At 51.8% G+C, this 21,262-nt stretch overlaps 1 protein-coding gene across 1 annotated transcript in view; it reads left to right on the top strand.

Moving 5' to 3' along the window:
• LOC138370470 (putative surface protein bspA-like) overlaps positions 1-12,862 on the top strand; it is a 69,497-nt gene extending 56,635 nt beyond the window's left edge. The window contains exon 2 of the mRNA XM_069334838.1: positions 12,439-12,862. Within this exon, the coding sequence (XP_069190939.1) occupies positions 12,439-12,862 (424 nt within the window). The remainder of the gene's footprint in view (positions 1-12,438) is intronic.
• The last annotated feature ends 8,400 nt before the right edge of the window (positions 12,863-21,262 follow it).

The raw sequence follows: 21,262 nt of genomic DNA on the forward strand, positions 1-21,262 counted from the left end.
GCTGGTGCAACAGTAAGTGAGGGCTGGTGCAACCGTGAGGACTGGGGCAACAGTGAGGGCTGGGGCAACAGTAAGTGAGAGCTGGTACAACAGTTTGTGAGGGCTGGTGCAACAGTGAGGGCTGGTGCAACAGTGAGGGCTGGTGCAACAGTGAGGGCTGGTGCAACAGTAAGTGAGGGCTGGGGCAACAGTGAGGGATAGTGCAACAGTAAGTGAGGGCTGGTGCAACAGTAAATGAGGGCTGGTGCAACAGTAAGTGAGGGTTGAGGCAACAGTAAGTGAGGGCTGGTGCAACAGTAAGTGAGGGCTGGGGCAACAGTAAGTGAGGGCTGGGGCAACAGTAAGTGAGGGCTGGGGCAACAGTAAGTGAGGACTGGGGCAACTGTAAGTGAGGGCTGGTGCAACAGTAAGTGAGGGTTGGTGCAACAGTAAGTGAGGGGTGGTGCAACAGTGAGGGCTGGGGCAACAGTAAGTGAGGGTTGAGGCAACAGTAAGTGAGGGCTGGTGCAACAGTAAGTGAGGGCTGGGGCAACAGTAAGTGAGGGCTGGGGCAACAGTAAGTGAGGGTGTAACACTGTAAGGTGTTTGGTTTAGTTTATTTAAAATATATATAGAATATGAGTCAGAGACAGGGATTTGGGAAGGCGCCAGTTGTCTGCCGGAGAACTCACACCTCTAAGCGTTAATGACCCCAAGTGACCTAAGGTCAGCTCATGCGAATTTCACCTTGCTTCTGATAATCTGATAATTGTAGCCTGGTAGCCTTCAAACAGGCCGACGTTTAAGGAGTGGCTTGGTAGAGTGCTGGAGGCTATCTACTTGTGGGCGGAGTTAGCTACTAGGTTCCCCAATAAATACTCGGAGAAATATCGATTCGAGAGCATTAACAGACAGAGAAGAACGGCAGTCAGCAGAGCAGAGAAGACAGCCCTAGCAGGGAGGCTTTCGGCCGGCAGGGCGGGAGTCTCCGTCAACTACAGACCCCCCCCCCCCTTTCTATCCAGCTATAGGCACACACTTGGTGAGTTGAGCATTAAGGTGACTTGGTCGTGTTTTACAGGTGTTGTGTGATGATCAGGGGCAGTCAGTTGTAGGGTTCTCAGATTCTTGGAGGATGACTCACTTTGAATATTAATCTTTAACATGTTAATTGGAGTGCTTAAGTTATGATACTTATCATGGAAAATATAATTGTTGAATTTATTATTTAAATGGACTTTATTTTGTTCCCTAGAGATTTTGAGTTTAGGTGAGAAAGCCTCTGTGGTTACTGGTTTCATGGTTTAGAATGAGTACATGATAAAGATGGGACCATACTAATAATGATCTCTTGATGACATCTTTGGTGAATATTGTGATACAGACACGTTCCATTCCTTGTCTTGTATGTAATGATCATGAATGGATGGTGGCAGCATTTCGTCTTCTACTATCTACTCTTCTACTTCTACTATCTACTCTTCTCCTTCTACCTATCTACACCTCTCCCTCCACCCCTCTCTAAACTCTCACTTTCAACTAATGACCCTCCTCGCTCCTCCCACCTCTCTCCCTCTCACCCCAAACCCTCACTAATTACTTCACTATTCATTTCTTTCCTTTCGTTTCCTCTTATACGTTTGTGGCAATGATTCTGTATTCTAGAGTTCTCTCTAGAGTTCCGGGTAGCTGATCCAGTTACGGCGCCTTGTAGTCTTAGCACCTAGGTAGTCAAATACCTAGGTTACAAGGTGTTGAACGAGAGAGGTTGCCTTAGGAACTCTGGGAGTGCTCTAGAATAGTTAGCTAACTGAGGACGGGATAACGGACTAGAGAGAGCTGTTTCTCCCGGCCTCGTTAGTTAACTGGGGGGTGGAATAATGGACAAGATAGAGCTATTTCCCCCACCCCCCGTTACAAGGGCTGGTGCAACAGTAAGTGAGGGCTGGGCAACAGTAAGTGAGGGCTGGTGCAACAGTAAGTGAGGGCTGGTGCAACAGTAAGTGAGGGCTGGTACAACAGTGAGGGCTGGTGCAACAGTAAGTGAGGGCTGGTGCAACAGTAAGTGAGGGCTGGTGCAACAGTGAGGGCTTGGGCAACAGTAAGTGAGGGCTGGTGCAACAGTAAGTGAGGGCTGGTGCAACAGTAAGTGAGGGCTGGGGCAACAGTGAGGGCTGGGGCAACAGTGAGGGCTGGTGCAACAGTGGGTGAGGGCTGGTGCAATAGTGGGTGAGGGCTGGGGCAACAGTGAGGGCCGGTGCAACAGTAAGTGAGGGCTGGTGCAACAGTGAGGGCTGGTGCAACAGTAAGTGAGGGCTGGTGCAACAGTAAGTGAGGGCTGGTGCAACAGTAAGTGAGGGCTGGGGCAACAGTAAGTGAGGGCTGGGGCAACAGTGAGGGCTGGTGCAACAGTAAGTGAGGGCTGGTGCAACAGTAAGTGAGGGCTGGTGCAACAGTAAGTGAGGGCTGGTGCAACAGTAAGTGAGGGCTGGGACAACAGTAAGTGAGGGGTGGTGAAACAGTAAGTGAGGGCTGGGGCAACAGTAAGTTAGGGCTGGGGCAACAGTGAGTGCTGGTGCAACTGTAAGTGAGGGCTGGTGCAACAGTAAGTGAGGGCTGGTGCAAAAGTGAGTGAGGGCTGGGGCAACAGTAAGTGAGGGCTGGTGCAACAGTAAGTGAGGGCTGGTGCAACAGTAAGTGAGGGCTGGGGCAACAGTAAGTTAGGGCTGGGGCAACAGTGAGTGCTGGTGCAACAGTAAGTGAGGGCTGGTGCAACAGTAAGTGAGGGCTGGTGCAAAAGTGAGTGAGGGCTGGGGCAACAGTAAGTTAGGGCTGGTGCAACAGTGAGGGCTGGTGCAACAGTAAGTGAGGGCTGGTGCAACAGTAAGTGAGGGCTGAGGCAACAGTAAGTGAGGGCTGGTGCAACAGTAAGTGAGGGCTGGTGCAACAGTAAGTGAGGGCTGGTGCAACAGTAAGTGAGGGCTGGGGCAACAGTAAGTGAGGGCTGGTGCAACAGTAAGTGAGGTCTGGGGCAACAGTGATGGCTGGTGCAACAGTAGGTGAGGGCTGGTGCAACAGTAAGTGAGGGCTGGTGCAACAGTAAGTGAGGGCTGGGGCAAAAGTGAGGGCTGGTGCAACAGTGAGGGCTGGTGCAACAGTGAGGGCTGGTGCAACAGTAAGTGAGGGCTGGTGCAACAGTGAGGGCTGGGGCAACAGTGAGGGCTGGTGCAACAGTGAGGGCTGAGGCAATAGTGAGTGAGGGCTGGGGCAACAGTAAGTAAGGGCTGGGGCAACAGTAAGTGAGGGCTGGTGCAACAGTGAGGGCTTGGGCAACAGTAAGTGAGGGCTGGTGCAACAGTAAGTGAGGGCTGGTGCAACAGTAAGTGAGGGCTGGAGCAACAGTAAGTGAGGGCTGGGGCAACAGTAAGTGAGGGCTGGTGCAACAGTAAGTGAGGGCTGGTGCAACAGTAAGTGACGGATGGTGCAACAGTAAGTGAGGGTTGGGGCAACAGTAAGTGAGGGCTGGAGCAACAGTGAGGGCTGCGGCAACAGTAAGTGAGGGCTGGTGCAACAGTTAGTGAGGGCTGGTGCAACAGCAAGTGAGGGCTGGAGCAACAGTGAGGGCTGGGGCAACAGTAAGTGAGGGCTGGTGCAACAGTAAGTGAGGGCTGAAGCAACAGTGAGTGAGGGCTGGGGCAACAGTGAGAGCTGGGGCAACAGTGAGGGCTGGGGCAACAGTGAGGGCTGGGGCAACAGTAAGTGAGGACTGGTGCCACTGTAAGTGAGGGCTGGTGCAACAGTAAGTGAGGGCTGGTGCAACAGTAAATGAGGGCTGGTGCAACAGTAAGAGAGGGCTGGTGCAACAGTAAGTGAGGGCTGGTGCAACAGAAGGTGAGGGCTGGTGCAACAGTAAGTGACGGCTGGTGCAACAGTAAGTGAGGGCTGGAGCAACAGTAAGTGAGGGCTGGGGCAACAGTGAGAGCTGGGGCAACAGTGAGGGCTGGGGCAACAGTAAGTGAGGGGTGGTGCAACAGTAAGTGAGGGCTGGTGCAACAGTAAGTGAGGGCTGGTGCAACAGTAAGTGAGGGCTGGTGCAACAGTAAGTGAGGGCTGGTGCAACAGTAAGTGAGGGCTGGGCAACAGTAAGTGAGGGCTGGTGCAACAGTAAGTGAGGGCTGGTGCAACAGTAAGTGAGGGCTGGTGCAACAGTAAGTGAGGGCTGGGGCAACAGTAAGTGAGGTCTGGAGCAACAGTGAGGGCTGGGGCAACAGTAAGTGAGGGTTGGGGCAACAGTAAGTGAGGGCTGGGGCAACGGTGAGGGCTGGTGCAACAGTAACTGAGGGCTGGTGCAACAGTAAGTAAGGGCTAGGGCAACAGTAAGTGAGTTCTGGTGCAACAGTAAGTGAGGACTGGTGCAACAGTAAGTGAGGGCTGGAGCCACAGTGAGGGCTGGTGCAACAGTAAGTGAGGGCTGGAGCAACAGTAAGTGAGGGCTGGTGCAACACTGAGGGCTGGTGCAACAGTGAGGGCTGGGGCAACAGTAAGTGAGTGCTGGTGGAACAGTAAGTGAGGGCTGGTGCAACAGTAAGTGAGGGCTGGTGCAACAGTAAGTGAGGGCTGGGGCAACAGTAAGTGAGGGCTGGTGCAACAGTAAGTGAGGGCTGGTGCAACAGTATGTGAGGGCTGGTGCAACAGTAAGTGAGGGCTGGTGCAACAGTAAGTGAGGGCTAGAGCAACAGTAAGTGAGGGCTGGTGCAACAGTAAGTGAGGGATGGTGCAACAGTAAGTGAGGGCTGGGGCAACAGTAAGTGAGGGCTGGGGCAACAGTAAGTGAGGGCTGGGGCAACAGTAAGTGAGGACTGGGGCAACTGTAAGTGAGGGCTGGTGCAACAGTAAGTGAGGGTTGGTGCAACAGTAAGTGAGGGGTGGTGCAACAGTGAGGGCTGGGGCAACAGTAAGTGAGGGTTGAGGCAACAGTAAGTGAGGGCTGGTGCAACAGTAAGTGAGGGCTGGGGCAACAGTAAGTGAGGGCTGGGGCAACAGTAAGTGAGGGTGTAACACTGTAAGGTGTTTGGTTTAGTTTATTTAAAATATATATAGAATATGAGTCAGAGACAGGGATTTGGGAAGGCGCCAGTTGTCTGCCGGAGAACTCACACCTCTAAGCGTTAATGACCCCAAGTGACCTAAGGTCAGCTCATGCGAATTTCACCTTGCTTCTGATAATCTGATAATTGTAGCCTGGTAGCCTTCAAACAGGCCGACGTTTAAGGAGTGGCTTGGTAGAGTGCTGGAGGCTATCTACTTGTGGGCGGAGTTAGCTACTAGGTTCCCCAATAAATACTCGGAGAAATATCGATTCGAGAGCATTAACAGACAGAGAAGAACGGCAGTCAGCAGAGCAGAGAAGACAGCCCTAGCAGGGAGGCTTTCGGCCGGCAGGGCGGGAGTCTCCGTCAACTACAGACCCCCCCCTCCCTCTCTATCCAGCTATAGGCACACACTTGGTGAGTTGAGCATTAAGGTGACTTGGTCGTGTTTTACAGGTGTTGTGTGATGATCAGGGGCAGTCAGTTGTAGGGTTCTCAGATTCTTGGAGGATGACTCACTTTGAATATTAATCTTTAACATGTTAATTGGAGTGCTTAAGTTATGATACTTATCATGGAAAATATAATTGTTGAATTTATTATTTAAATGGACTTTATTTTGTTCCCTAGAGATTTTGAGTTTAGGTGAGAAAGCCTCTGTGGTTACTGGTTTCATGGTTTAGAATGAGTACATGATAAAGATGGGACCATACTAATAATGATCTCTTGATGACATCTTTGGTGAATATTGTGATACAGACACGTTCCATTCCTTGTCTTGTATGTAATGATCATGAATGGATGGTGGCAGCAGTTCGTCTTCTACTATCTACTCTTCTACTTCTACTATCTACTCTTCTCCTTCTACCTATCTACACCTCTCCCTCCACCCCTCTCTAAACTCTCACTTTCAACTAATGACCCTCCTCGCTCCTCCCACCTCTCTCCCTCTCACCCCAAACCCTCACTAATTACTTCACTATTCATTTCTTTCCTTTCGTTTCCTCTTATACGTTTGTGGCAATGATTCTGTATTCTAGAGTTCTCTCTAGAGTTCCGGGTAGCTGATCCAGTTACGGCGCCTTGTAGTCTTAGCACCTAGGTAGTCAAATACCTAGGTTACAAGGTGTTGAACGAGAGAGGTTGCCTTAGGAACTCTGGGAGTGCTCTAGAATAGTTAGCTAACTGAGGACGGGATAACGGACTAGAGAGAGCTGTTTCCCCCGGCCTCGTTAGTTAACTGGGGGGTGGAATAATGGACAAGATAGAGCTATTTCCCCCACCCCCCGTTACAAGGGCTGGTGCAACAGTAAGTGAGGGCTGGGCAACAGTAAGTGAGGGCTGGTGCAACAGTAAGTGAGGGCTGGTGCAACAGTAAGTGAGGGCTGGTACAACAGTGAGGGCTGGTGCAACAGTAAGTGAGGGCTGGTGCAACAGTAAGTGAGGGCTGGTGCAACAGTGAGGGCTGGTGCAACAGTAAGTGAGGGCTGGTGCAACAGTGAGGGCTTGGGCAACAGTAAGTGAGGGCTGGTGCAACAGTAAGTGAGGGCTGGTGCAACAGTAAGTGAGGGCTGGGGCAACAGTGAGGGCTGGTGCAACAGTGGGTGAGGGCTGGTGCAACAGTAAGTGAGGGCTGGGGCAACAGTGAGGGCCGGTGCAACAGTAAGTGAGGGCTGGTGCAACAGTGAGGGCTGGTGCAACAGTAAGTGAGGGCTGGTGCAACAGTAAGTGAGGGCTGGTGCAACAGTAAGTGAGGGCTGGGGCAACAGTAAGTGAGGGCTGGGGCAACAGTGAGGGCTGGTGTAACAGTAAGTGAGGGCTGGTGCAACAGTAAGTGAGGGCTGGTGCAACAGTAAGTGAGGGCTGGTGCAACAGTAAGTGAGGGCTGGGACAACAGTAAGTGAGGGGTGGTGAAACAGTAAGTGAGGGCTGGGGCAACAGTAAGTTAGGGCTGGGGCAACAGTGAGTGCTGGTGCAACAGTAAGTGAGGGCTGGTGCAACAGTAAGTGAGGGCTGGTGCAAAAGTGAGTGAGGGCTGGGGCAACAGTAAGTGAGGGCTGGTGCAACAGTAAGTGAGGGCTGGTGCAACAGTAAGTGAGGGCTGGGGCAACAGTAAGTTAGGGCTGGGGCAACAGTGAGTGCTGGTGCAACAGTAAGTGAGGGCTGGTGCAACAGTAAGTGAGGGCTGGTGCAAAAGTGAGTGAGGGCTGGGGCAACAGTAAGTTAGGGCTGGTGCAACAGTGAGGGCTGGTGCAACAGTAAGTGAGGGCTGGTGCAACAGTAAGTGAGGGCTGAGGCAACAGTAAGTGAGGGCTGGTGCAACAGTACGTGAGGGCTGGTGCAACAGTAAGTGAGGGCTGGTGCAACAGTAAGTGAGGGCTGGGGCAACAGTAAGTGAGGGCTGGTGCAACAGTAAGTGAGGTCTGGGGCAACAGTGATGGCTGGTGCAACAGTAGGTGAGGGCTGGTGCAACAGTAAGTGAGGGCTGGTGCAACAGTAAGTGAGGGCTGGGGCAAAAGTGAGGGCTGGTGCAACAGTGAGGGCTGGTGCAACAGTGAGGGCTGGTGCAACAGTAAGTGAGGGCTGGTGCAACAGTGAGGGCTGGGGCAACAGTGAGGGCTGGTGCAACAGTGAGGGCTGAGGCAATAGTGAGTGAGGGCTGGGGCAACAGTAAGTAAGGGCTGGGGCAACAGTAAGTGAGGGCTGGTGCAACAGTGAGGGCTGGTGCAACAGTGAGAGCTGAGGCAACAGTGAGTGAGGGCTGGGGCAACAGTAAGTAAGGGCTGGTGCAACAGTGAGGGCTGGTGCAACAGTGAGGGCTTGGGCAACAGTAAGTGAGGGCTGGTGCAACAGTAAGTGAGGGCTGGTGCAACAGTAAGTGAGGGCTGGAGCAACAGTAAGTGAGGGCTGGTGCAACAGTAAGTGAGGGCTGGTGCAACAGTAAGTGAGGGCTGGTGCAACAGTAAGTGACGGATGGTGCAACAGTAAGTGAGGGTTAGGGCAACAGTAAGTGAGGGCTGGAGCAACAGTGAGGGCTGCGGCAACAGTAAGTGAGGGCTGGTGCAACAGTAAGTGAGGGCTGGTGCAACAGTAAGTGAGGGCTGGTGTAACAGTAAGTGAGGGCTGGTGCAACAGTAAGTGAGGGCTGGTGCAACAGTGAGGGCTGGGGCAACAGTAAGTGAGGGCTGGTGCAACAGTAAGTGAGGGCTGGTGCAACAGTGAGGGCTGGTGCAACAGTAAGTGAGGGCTGGTGCAACAGTAAGTGAGGGCTGGTGTAACAGTAAGTGAGGGCTGGTGCAACAGTAAGTGAGGGCTGGAGCAACAGTGAGGGCTGGGGCAACAGTAAGTGAGGGCTGGTGCAACAGTAAGTGAGGACTGGTGCAACAGTGAGGGCTGGTGCAACAGTAAGTGAGGGCTGGGGCATCAGTAAGTGAGGGCTGGTGCAACAGTAAGTGTGAGCTGGTACAACAGTTTGTGAGGGCTGGTGCAACAGTAAGTGAGGGCTGGTGCAACAGTAAGTGAGGGCTGGGGCATCAGTAAGTGAGGGCTGGTGCAACAGTAAGTGAGAGCTGGTACAACAGTTTGTGAGGGCTGGTGCAACAGTAAGTGAGGGCTGGTGCAACAGTAAGTGAGGGCTGGGGCAACAGTAAGTGGGGGTTGGTGCAACAGTTTGTGAGGGGTGGTGCAACAGTAAGTGAGGGCTGGTGCAACAGTGAGGGCTGGTGCAACAGTAAGTGAGGGCTGGGGCAACAGTAAGTGAGGGCGGGTGCAACAGTAAGTGAGGGCCGTGTACTCTGCCACCATTAACAGGTGGTGAACAGTGTGGTGGGCCACGTACCCTGCCACCATTAACAGGTGGTGAACAGTGTGGTGGGCCTCATTATCACCCCCATAACCCTGAGAGGCAGCAACAGCTCCCCCGTCAACAGCCTGCCGACGGCCTCCTCCTCCCAGCTCCGCCGGCTTATATGGCTCATCATCTTCTACTTTAGTCTGGGAATAATCCCATTCTCACACAGGTGGGAAGAATCCGTTTTCTGTAAATGCGTCGAACTGCGTTTTAGCACGCATGTTGATTTTTTTTTTTTTTTTTGAGATATATACAAGAGTTGTTACATTTTTGTACAGCCACTAGTACGCGTAGCGTTTCGGGCAGGTCCCTGGAATACGATCCCCTGCCGCGAAGAATCGTTTTTTCATCCAAGTACACATTTTACTGTTGCGTTAAACAGAGGCCACAGTTAAGGAATTGCGCCCAGTAAATCCTCCCCGGCCAGGATACGAACCCATGACATAGCGCTCGCGGAACGCCAGGCGAGTGTCTTACAACTACACCACGGAGACTGTAAAGAAGGGAGACAAGGACATCACTCCCAGCGTGATGGCGGACCTGTGTTATAATACACCCAGGCTCATGATACAACAGTCTCTTTATACACCCAGGCACATAATACAACAGGCTCATAATACACCCAGGCACATAATACACCCAGGCTCATAATACAACAGTCTCTTTATACACCCAGGCTCAAAATACACCCAGGCTCATAATACAACAGTCTCATAATACACCCAGGCTCATAATACACCCATGCTCATAATACAACAGTCTCATAATACACCCAGACTCATAATACACCCAGGATCATAATACACTCAGGCTCATAATACACCCAGGCTCATAATACACCCGGACTCATAATACTCCCAAGCTCATAATACAACAGTCTCTTAATACACCCAGGCTCATAATACAACAGGCTCATAATACACCCAGGCTCATAATACAACAGTCTCATAATACACCCGGCTCATAATATAACAGTCTCTTAATACACCCAGGCTCATAATACAACAGGCTCATAATACACCAAGTCTCATAATACACCCAGGCTCATAATACAACAGGCTCATAATACACCAGGCTCATAATACACCCAGGCTCTTAATACAACAGGCTCATAATACACCCGGCTCATAATACAACAGTCTCTTAATACACCCAGGCTCATAATACAACAGGCTCATAATACACCAAGTCTCATCATACACCCAGGCTCATAATGCATCCAGGCTCATAATACACCCTGGCTCATAATACACCCAGGCTCTTAATACAACAGGCTCATAATACACCCAGGCTCATAATACACCCAGGCTCATAATACACCCAGGCTCATAATACACCCAGCCTCATAACACAACAGGCTTTTAATACACCCGGGTTCATAATACACCCAGGCTCATAATACACCCAGGCTCATAATACAACCAGGCTCATAATACACCCAGGCTCATAATACAACAGGCTCATAATACACCCAGATTCATAATGCACCCAGGCTCATAATACACCCAGGCTCATAATACACCCAGGCTCATAACACAACAGGCTCATAATACACCCAGGCTCATAATACAACAGGCTCATAATACACCCAGGCTCATAATACACCCGGGCTCATAATAAACCCAGGCTCATAATACACCCGGGCTCATAATAAACCCAGGCTCATAATACAACAGGCTCATAATACACCCAGGCTCATAATACACCCAGGCTCATAATACACCCAGGCTCATAATACAACAGGCTCATAATACAACAGGCTCATAATACACCCAGGCTCATAATACACCCAGGCTTTTAATACACCCAGGCTCATAATACACCCTGGCTCACAATACACCCAGGCTCATAATACAACAGGCTCATAATACAATGGTCTCATAATACAACAGGCTCATAATATACCCAGGTTCATAATACAACAGGCTCATAATACAATGGTCTCATAATACAACAGCCTCATAATACACCCAGGCTCATAATACACCCAGGCTCATAATACAACAGGCTCATAATACACCCCAGGATCATAATACAACCAGGCTCATAATATACCCTGACTCATAATACACCCAGGATCATAATACACCCAGGCTCATAATACACCTAGGCTCATTATACACTCAGGCTCATAATACACCCTGGCTAATAATACACCCTGGCTCATAATACACCCTGGCCCATAATACACCCAGGCTCATTATACACCCAGGTTCATAATTCAACAGGCTTATAATACACCCGGCTCATAATACACCCAGGCTCATAATAAAACAAGCTCATAATACAACGGTCTCATAATACAACGGTCTTATAATACAACGGTCTCATAATACAACAGTCTCATAATCCAACAGGCTTATAATACAACAGTCTCATAATACAACCATCTCATAATACAACATGCTCATAATACAACAGTCTCATAATACAACAGGCTCATAATGCAACAGTCTCATAATACAACAGTCTCTTAATACAAGTCTCATAATACAACAGTCTCATAATACAACAGTCTCATAATACAACAGTCTCTTAATACAAGTCTCATAATACAACAGTCTCATAATACAACAGTCTCATAATACAATAGTCTCATAATGCAACAGGCTCATAATGCAACAGGCTCATAATACAACAGTCTCTTAATACAAGTCTCATAATACAATAGTCTCATAATGCAACAGGCTCATAATGCAACAGTCTCATAATACAACAGTCTCTTAATACAAGTCTCATAATACAATAGTCTCAAAATACAACAGTCTCATAATACAACAGGCTCATAATACAACAGTCTCATAATACAACGGTCTCATAATACAACGGTCTCATAATACAACAGTCTCATAATACAAAAGTCTCTTAATACAACAGGCTCATAATCTAAGTCTCATAATACAACGGTCTCATAATACAACAGGCTCATAATACAACAGTCTCTTAATACAACAGTCATAATACAACAGTCTCTTAATACAATGGTCTCATAATACAACAGGCTCATAATACAACAGTCTCATAATACAATGGTCTCATAATACTACAGTCTCATAATACAACAGTCATAATACAACAGTCTCTTAATACAACAGGCTCATAATACAACATTCATAATACAACTGGCTCATAATACAACAGTCTCATAATACAACAGTCTCATAATACAATGGTCTCATAATACAACAGTCTCATAATACAACAGGTTCATAATACAACAGTCTCATAATACAACAGTCTCATAATACAATGGTCTCATAATACAACAGGCTCATAATACAACAGGCTCATAATACAACAGTCATAATACAACATTCTCATAATACAACAGGTTCATAATACAACATTCTCATAATACAACATTCTCATAATACAACATTCTCATAATACAACAGGCTCATAATACACCGAGAGACTGACAAGACAATTATAATTTGTTTAAATATACAATCTTGTTAGACAATGTTCTATACAATTCCTTTACACAAGATTGTGTACAATAGATGCTAATTATTACAGTTTCCTGGCGGCCAAGTGCGTAAACACCCCCACCAACACTGGCCACACTCCCACCAACTCTAGCCACACCCCTACCAACACTGGCCAGCCCCTCACCAACACTGGCCATACCCCCACCAACACTGGCCACAACCCTACCAACACTGGCCACACCCCCACCAACACTGGTCTCACCCCCACCAACACTGGCCAGACCTCCACCAACACTGGCCACACGCCCACCGACACTGGGCAGACCCCCAACAACACTGGCCAGACCCACACCAACACTGGCCAGAACCCCACCAACAATAGCCATACCCCCACCAACACTGGCCAGACCCCCACCAACACTGGCAAGACCCCCACCAACATTGGCCAGACCCCCACCAACTCTGGCCAGACCCCCACCCACACTAGCCTGACCCCCACCAACACTGGCTAGACCCCCACCAACAATGGCAAGACCCTTACCAACACTGGCTAGACCCCCTCCAACACTGGCCAGACCCCCACCAACACTGGTCAGACCCCTACCAACACTGGCCAGACCCCCACCAACGCTGGTCAGACCCCCACCAACACTAGCCAGACCCCCACCTACACTGGCCAAACCCCCATCAACACTGGCCAGACCTTCATCACCAATGGCCAGACCCCCGCCCACACTGGCCAGACCCCAACAACACTGGCCAGACCCCCACCAACACCGGCCAGACTCCCGCCAACACGGGCCAGACACCCGCAAACACTGGCCAGACCCCCAACAACACGGACCAGACCCCCTACCAACACTGGGCAGACCCCCACCAACACTGGACAGACCACCGCCAAAACTGGCCAGACCCCCACCAACACTGGTCAGACCCCCACCAACACTGGCCAGACCCCCACCAACACTGGCCAGACCCCTACCTACACTGGCTAGACCCCCACCAACAATGACCAGACCCCCACCAACACTAGCCAGACCCCCATCATCACTGGCCAGACCCCCACCAACAATGACCAGACCCCCACCAACACTGGCCAGACCGGCACCAACACTGGCCAGACCGGCACCAACACTGGCAAGACCGGCACCAACACTGGCCATACCGGCTCCAACACTAGCCAGACCCACACCAACACTGGCCAGACCCCCACCAACACTGGCCAGACGCCCACCAACACTGGCAAGACGCCCACCAACACTGGCCATACGCCCACCAACACTGGCCAGACCCCACCAACACTGGCCAGACGCCCACCAGCACTGGCCAGACGTCCACCAACACTGGCCAGACGCCCACCAACACTGGCCAGACCCCCACCAACACTGGCCAGACGCCCACCAACACTGGCCAGACCCCCACCAACACTGGCCAGACGCCCACCAACACTGGCCAGACGCCCACCAACACTGGCCAGACCCCCACCAACACTGGCAAGACCCCCACCAACATTGGCCAGACCCCCACCAACTCTGGCCAGACCCCCACCCACACTAGCCTGACCCCCACCAACACTGGCTAGACCCCCACCAACAATGGCAAGACCCTTACCAACACTGGCTAGACCCCCTCCAACACTGGCCAGACCCCCACCAACACTGGTCAGACCCCTACCAACACTGGCCAGACCCCCACCAACGCTGGTCAGACCCCCACCAACACTAGCCAGACCCCACCTACACTGGCCAAACCCCCATCAACACTGGCCAGACCTTCATCACCAATGGCCAGACCCCCGCCCACACTGGCCAGACCCCAACAACACTGGCCAGACCCCCACCAACACCGGCCAGACTCCCGCCAACACGGGCCAGACACCCGCAAACACTGGCCAGACCCCCAACAACACGGGCCAGACCCCCTACCAACACTGGGCAGACCCCCACCAACACTGGACAGACCACCGCCAAAACTGGCCAGACCCCCACCAACACTGGTCAGACCCCCACCAACACTGGCCAGACCCCCACCAACACTGGCCAGACCCCTACCTACACTGGCTAGACCCCCACCAACAATGACCAGACCCCCACCAACACTAGCCAGACCCCCATCATCACTGGCCAGACCCCCACCAACAATGACCAGACCCCCACCAACACTGGCCAGACCGGCACCAACACTGGCCAGACCGGCACCAACACTGGCAAGACCGGCACCAACACTGGCCATACCGGCTCCAACACTAGCCAGACCCACACCAACACTGGCCAGACCCCCACCAACACTGGCCAGACGCCCACCAACACTGGCAAGACGCCCACCAACACTGGCCATACGCCCACCAACACTGGCCAGACCCCACCAACACTGGCCAGACGCCCACCAGCACTGGCCAGACGTCCACCAACACTGGCCAGACGCCCACCAACACTGGCCAGACCCCCACCAACACTGGCCAGACGCCCACCAACACTGGCCAGACCCCCACCAACACTGGCCAGACACCCACCAACACTGGCCAGACGCCCACCAACACTGGCCAGACGCCCACCAACACTGGCCAGACCCCACCAACACTGGCCAGACGCTTACCAGCACTGGCCAGACGCCCACCAACACTGGCCAGACGCCCACCAACACTGGCCAGACGCCCACCAACACTGGCCATACGCCCACCAACACTGGCCAGACCCCACCAACACTGGCCAGACGCCCACCAGCACTGGCCAGACGCCCACCGACACTGGCCAGACCCCCACCAACACTGGCCAGACCGGCACCTACACTGGCCAGACCGGCACCAACACTGGCCAGACGCCCACCAGCACTGGCCAGACGCCCACCAACACTGGCCAGACGCCCACCAACACTGGTCAGACCCCCACCAACACTGGCCAGACGCCCACCAACACTGGCCAGACCCCCACCAACACTGCCAGACGCCCACCAACACTGGCCAGACCCCACCAACACTGGCCAGACGCCCACCAGCACTGGCCAGACGCCCACCAACACTGGCCAGACGGCCACCAACACTGGCCAGACCCCTACCAACACTGGCCAAACGCCCACCAACACTGGCCAGACCCCCACCAACACTGGCCAGACGCCCACCAACACTGGCCAGACGCCCACCATCACTGGCCAGACGGCCACCAACACTGGCCAGACGCCCACCAACACTGGCCAGACGCCCAGCAACACTGGCCAGACGCCCACCAACACTGGCCAGACGCCCACCAACACTGGCCAGACGCCCACACCGCCAAGAGACCGCTGCCGTACTAAGTGTGGAAGAAATATCTGAACAAATACAGAGATTCAATATAAAGAATAAATCTTCGGGTGACGGAGATCTTAAACAAACGTGTTCACGTGAGCAAAAATGTCAACAATGGAAGCATTTGGGAGAGTAACAAGCGAGGAGTTAACAGCGGGAACCTTAGAGGATTTACAAGGTGTTCAAAACAAATACACTCTACATGGCGTGGTCCAGGTGGTATTGTAGCCTACATTGAAGAGACTAGTCTGTGTAGAAACCTTTAAATAAAGTCGTTCGAACGTTGCTCGAACAGTGCTTCACTGACCACCTCTGTTTGAATTCCAGCACTGTAAATCTTGGGATTCGCACCCACATATCAAGTAAAATATCAATAATCGACAACAGAACCTAAACTCCCAGCCTATATTATCCTACGCTTAAATATACACAATATGCTAAAATACAATATTATTAATTTATATTTTAAAGGCACATTGCGTTAAAATTAATGAATACGTCTGTAGGGTTGAACGCCGGATGGACGATATTGCCTGAGGATGGGTTGTGTGCTAACCATTTTCATTTTAGCTGCGTTTGGCGGCTGGATTAACAGCGTTAATGAGGACCTCATTGTTTATGAGGAAGGTCTGGATTAAAAAGCTCTTTAGCGCCTTTCAAAATGATTTCACCCACTCTCCATGTACTGAAAATACAAATAATTACCTACAGAACCAAAACACCTAACCTAATCTTGGCCTACCTAAAATAAAATTATAATATATAATAATTTATATAAATAATTACTGTCTATGATTACTCAATACAGAAAAACCGGTGCAAGTGCCTTTGGTATTGGCCGCCGCTTGGACGAGTAGGGTGTTATTGTCTATCATCAGGCTATGCTCGCCCTCAGCATCATCAGGCTATACTTGCTCTCAGAATCATCAGGCTATGCTCGACCTCAGCATCATCAGGCTATGCTCGCCCTCAGCATCATCAGGCTATGCTCGCCCTCAGCATCATCAGGCTATACTTGCTCTCAGAATCATCAGGCTATGCTCGACCTCAGCATCATCAGGCTATGCTCGCCCTCAGCATCATCAGGCTATACTTGCTCTCAGCATCATCAGGCTATACTTGCTCTCAGAATCATCAGGCTATGCTCGACCTCAGCATCATCAGGCTATACTTGCTCTCAGAATCATCAGGCTATGCTCGACCTCAGCATCATCAGGCTATGCTCGCCTTCAGCATCTCAGGCTATGCTCGCCCTCAGCATCATCTGGCTATGCTCGCCCTCAGCATCATCAGGCCATGCTCGCCCTCAGCATCATCAGGTTATGCTCGACCACAGCATCATCAGGCTATGCTCGCCCTCAGCATCATCAGGCTATGCTCGCCCTCAGCATCATCAGGCTATACTTGCTCTCAGAATCTTCAGGCTATGCTCGACCTCAGCATCATCAGGCTATACTTGCTCTCAGAATCATCAGGCTATGCTCGACCTCAGCATCATCAGGCTATGCTCGCCTTCAGCATCATCAGGCTATGCTCGCCCTCAGCATCATCTGGCTATACTTGCTCTCAGCATCATCAGGCTATTATTGTTCTCAGCATCATCAGGCTATGCTCGCCCTCATCATCATCAGGCTATACTTGCTCTCAGCATCATCAGGCTATAATTGCTCTCAGCATCATCAGGCTATGCTCGACCTCAGCATCATCTGGCTATACTTGCTCTCAGCATCATCAGGCTATTATTGTTCTCAGCATCATCAGACTATGCTCACCCTCAGCATCATCAGGCTATGCTCGCCTTCAGCATCATCAGGCTATACTTGCTCTCAGAATCATCAGGCTATGCTCACCCTCAGCATCATCAGGCTATGCTCGCCTTCAGCATCATCAGGCTATGCTCGCCCTCAGCATCATCTGGCTATAGTCGCCCTCAGCATCATCAGGCTATGCTCGCCCTCAGCATCATCAGGTTATGCTCGACCACAGCATCATCAGGCTATGCTCGCCCTCAGCATCATCAGGCTATGCTCGCCCTCAGCATCATCAGGCTATACTTGCTCTCAGAATCATCAGGCTATGCTCGACCTCAGCATCATCAGGCTATACTTGCTCTCAGAATCATCAGGCTATGCTCGACCTCAGCATCATCTGGCTATGCTTGCCTTCAGCATCATCAGGCTATGCTCGCCCTCAGCATCATCTGGCTATACTTGCTCTCAGCATCATCAGGCTATTATTGTTCTCAGCATCATCAGGCTATGCTCGCCCTCAGCATCATCAGGCTATACTTGCTCTCAGCGTCATCAGGCTATTATTGCTCTCAGCATCATCAGGCTATGCTCGACCTCTGCATCATCTTGCTATACTTGCTCTCAGCATCATCAGGCTATTATTGTTCTCAGCATCATCAGACTATGCTCACCCTCAGCATCATCAGGCTATGCTCGCCCTCAGCATCACCAGGCTATGCTCACCCTCAGCATCATCAGGCTATGCTCGCCCTTAGCATCATCAGGCTATGCTTGCCTTCAGCATCAACAGGCCATGCTCGGCCTCAGCATCATAAGGCTACATTTGCCCTCAGCATCAACAGGCTATGCTGGCCTTCTGCATCATCTGGCTATGCTCGCTCTCAGCATCATCACGCTATGCTCGGACTCAGCATCATCAGGCTATGCTCGCTCTCAGCATCATCAGGCAATGCTCGCCTTTCGCATCATAAGGCTATGCTTGCCCTAAGTATCAACAGTCCATGCTCGCCCTCAGCATCATCAGACTACATTCGCCCTCAGCATCAACAGGCTATGCTCGCTCTCAGCATCATCAGGCTATGCTCGCTCTCAGCATCATCAGGCTATGCTCGCTCTCAACATCAACAGGTTATGCTCGCTCTCAGCATCATCAGGCTATGTTTGAACTCATCATCATCAGGCTATGCTCGCCCTCGGCATCCTTTTCCTATGCTAGCCCTCAGCATCCTCAGGCTATACTCGCCATCACCATCCTGGGGCTAATCTCAGCCTCAGCATACTGAGGCTCTGCTCGCTCTCACCATTCTGAGGATATGCTTGCCCTCAGCATCCTCAGTCTATGCTCGCCGTCAGCATCCTCAGGCAAGATTCAACCTCAGCCTCCTCAGGTTATGCTCGCCCTCAGCATCTTTAGGCTATGCTCGCCCAAAGCATGCTGAGGCTATGCTCGTCCTAGGCATCCTGGGGCTATGCACGTCCTAGGCATCCTGGGGTTATGATCGCCCTCAGCATCCTGGGGCTATGCTTGCCCTCAGCATCCTCAGGCTATGCTCGCCCTCAGCATCCTGAGCCTAAGCTCGGCCTCAGCGTCCTCAGGCTATGCTCGCCCTCAGCACCTTGTGGCTATGCTCGCCCTCAGCACCTTGTGGCTATGCTCGCCCTCAGCATCCTCAGACTATGCTCGCACTCAGGATTCATAGGCTATGCTCGCCCTCAGCATCCTCAGGCTATGCTCGAATTCAGCATCCTTTGGCTATGCTCGTCCTCAGTATGCTGAGGCTATGCTCTCCCTCAGCATCCTGGGGCTATGCTCGCCGTCAGCATCCTCAAGCAATGCTCGCCCTCAGCATCCTCAGGCTATGCTCGCCCTCAGCATCCTGAGCCTATGCTCGCCTTCAGCATCTTGAGGTTATGCTCGCCCTCAGCATCCTCAGGCTATGCTCGCCCTCAGCATCCTCAGGCTATGATCGCCCACAGCATCCTGAGGCTATGCTCGTCCTCAGCATGCTGAGGTTATGCTCGCCCTCAGCATCGACAGTCTATGTTCGTCCTCAGCATCATAGACTATGCTCGCCATCAGCATCCTGATTCTGTGCTCGCCCTTAGCATCTTCATACTATGCTCGCCTTTAGCATCTTGAGGTTATGCTCGCCCTCAGCATCCTCAGACTATGTTCGCTCACAACATCCTCAGGCTATGCTCGCCCTCAGCATCCTTAGGCTATGCTCACCCTCAGCATCCTGGGGCTATGCTCGCATTCAGCATCTTGAGGTTATGCTCATAACCAGCATTCTGGGACTATGCTCGCCCTCAGCATCATCAGGCTATGCTCGCCCTCATCATCATCAGGCTATGCTCGCCCTCATCATCATCAGGCTATGCTAGCCCTCAGCATCATCAGGCTATGCTCGCTCTCAGCATAAACAGGCTATGCTCGCCCTCAGCATCATCAGGCTATGCTCGCCCTCAACATCATCAGGCTATACTCGCCCACAGCATTGTCAGGCTTCACTCGCCCACAGCTTCAACAGGCTTTGCTCGCCCTCAGCATCCTTTGGCTATGCTCGCCCTCAGCATCCTTTGGCTATGCTCGCCATCAGCATCCTGGGGCTAAACTCGCCCTCAGCATACTGGGGCTATGCTCGCTCTCAGCATCCTGTGGCCATGCTCTTCCTCACCATAATGAGGATATGCTTGCCCTCAGCATCCTCAGTCTATGCTCGCCGTCAGCATCCTCAGGCAAGATTCAACCTCAGCCTCATCAGGCTATGCTCGCCCTCAGCATCCTGAAGCTGTGTTCGCTCTCAGCATCCTGAGGCAATGCTCACACTCATCATCCTGAGGCTACGCTCGCCCTCAGCATCCGGAGGCTATGCTTGCCCTAAGCATCCTGAAGGTATGCTCGCCCTCAGCACCCTTGAGGCTATGCTCGCCCTTAGCATCCTAAGGCTATGTTCGCTCTCAGCATCCTGAGGCAATGCTCATACTCATCATCCTGAGGCTACGTTCGCCTCAAGCATCCGGAGGCTATGCTGCCCTCAGCGTCCTGAGTCTATGCTTGCCCTCAGCATTCTGAGGCTATGCTTGCCCTCAGCATGCTGGGGCAATGATCGTCCTCAGCATCCACAGGATATGCTCACCTCGGCATCCTATGGTTATGCTCGCCCTCAGCATCATCAGGCTATGCTCGCCCTCAGCATCGTCAGGTTATGCTCGCCCTCAGCATCGTCAGGCTATGCTCGCCCTCAGCATCCTCAGGTTATGCTCGCCCTGAGCAACCTCAGTCTATACTCGCCCTCAGCATCATGAGGCTATGCTTACCCTCAGCATCTTTAGGCTATGCTCGCCCTCAGCATCCTTAGGCTATGATCACCTTCAACATCCTTCAGCTATGCTCGCCCTCAGCATCTTAAGGCTATGCTCGCCTTCAGCATCCTCAGGCTATGCTCGCCCTCAGCATTCTCAGGATATGCTCACCCTTAGCATCCTTATTCTATGCTCGCCCTCAGCATTCTCAACATATGCTTGCCCTTAACTTTCTCAGGCTATGCTCACCCTCATTATTCTGAGGTTATGATCACCCTTAGCATCCTGAGGCTATGCTCGCCTTCAGCATCCTGAGGCAATGTTCGCCTTCAACATCTTGAGGCTATGCTCGCCCTCAGCATCCTCAGGCTATGCTCGCCCCTCTTTATTCTGAGGCTATGCTCGCCCTCAGCATCCTAAGGCTATGATCGGCCTGAGCATTCTCAGGCTATGCTCGCTCTCAGCATCCTCAGACTATGCTCGTCCTCAACATCCTGAGGTTAAGCTTGCCCTCAGCATACTAAGGCTATGCTCGCTCTGAACATCCTGAGGCTATGTTCGCTCTCAGCATC

This window comes from Procambarus clarkii, chromosome 32 (genome assembly GCF_040958095.1).
Source record: "Procambarus clarkii isolate CNS0578487 chromosome 32, FALCON_Pclarkii_2.0, whole genome shotgun sequence".
In the NCBI taxonomy this organism is placed as follows: Eukaryota; Metazoa; Arthropoda; class Malacostraca; order Decapoda; family Cambaridae; genus Procambarus; species Procambarus clarkii.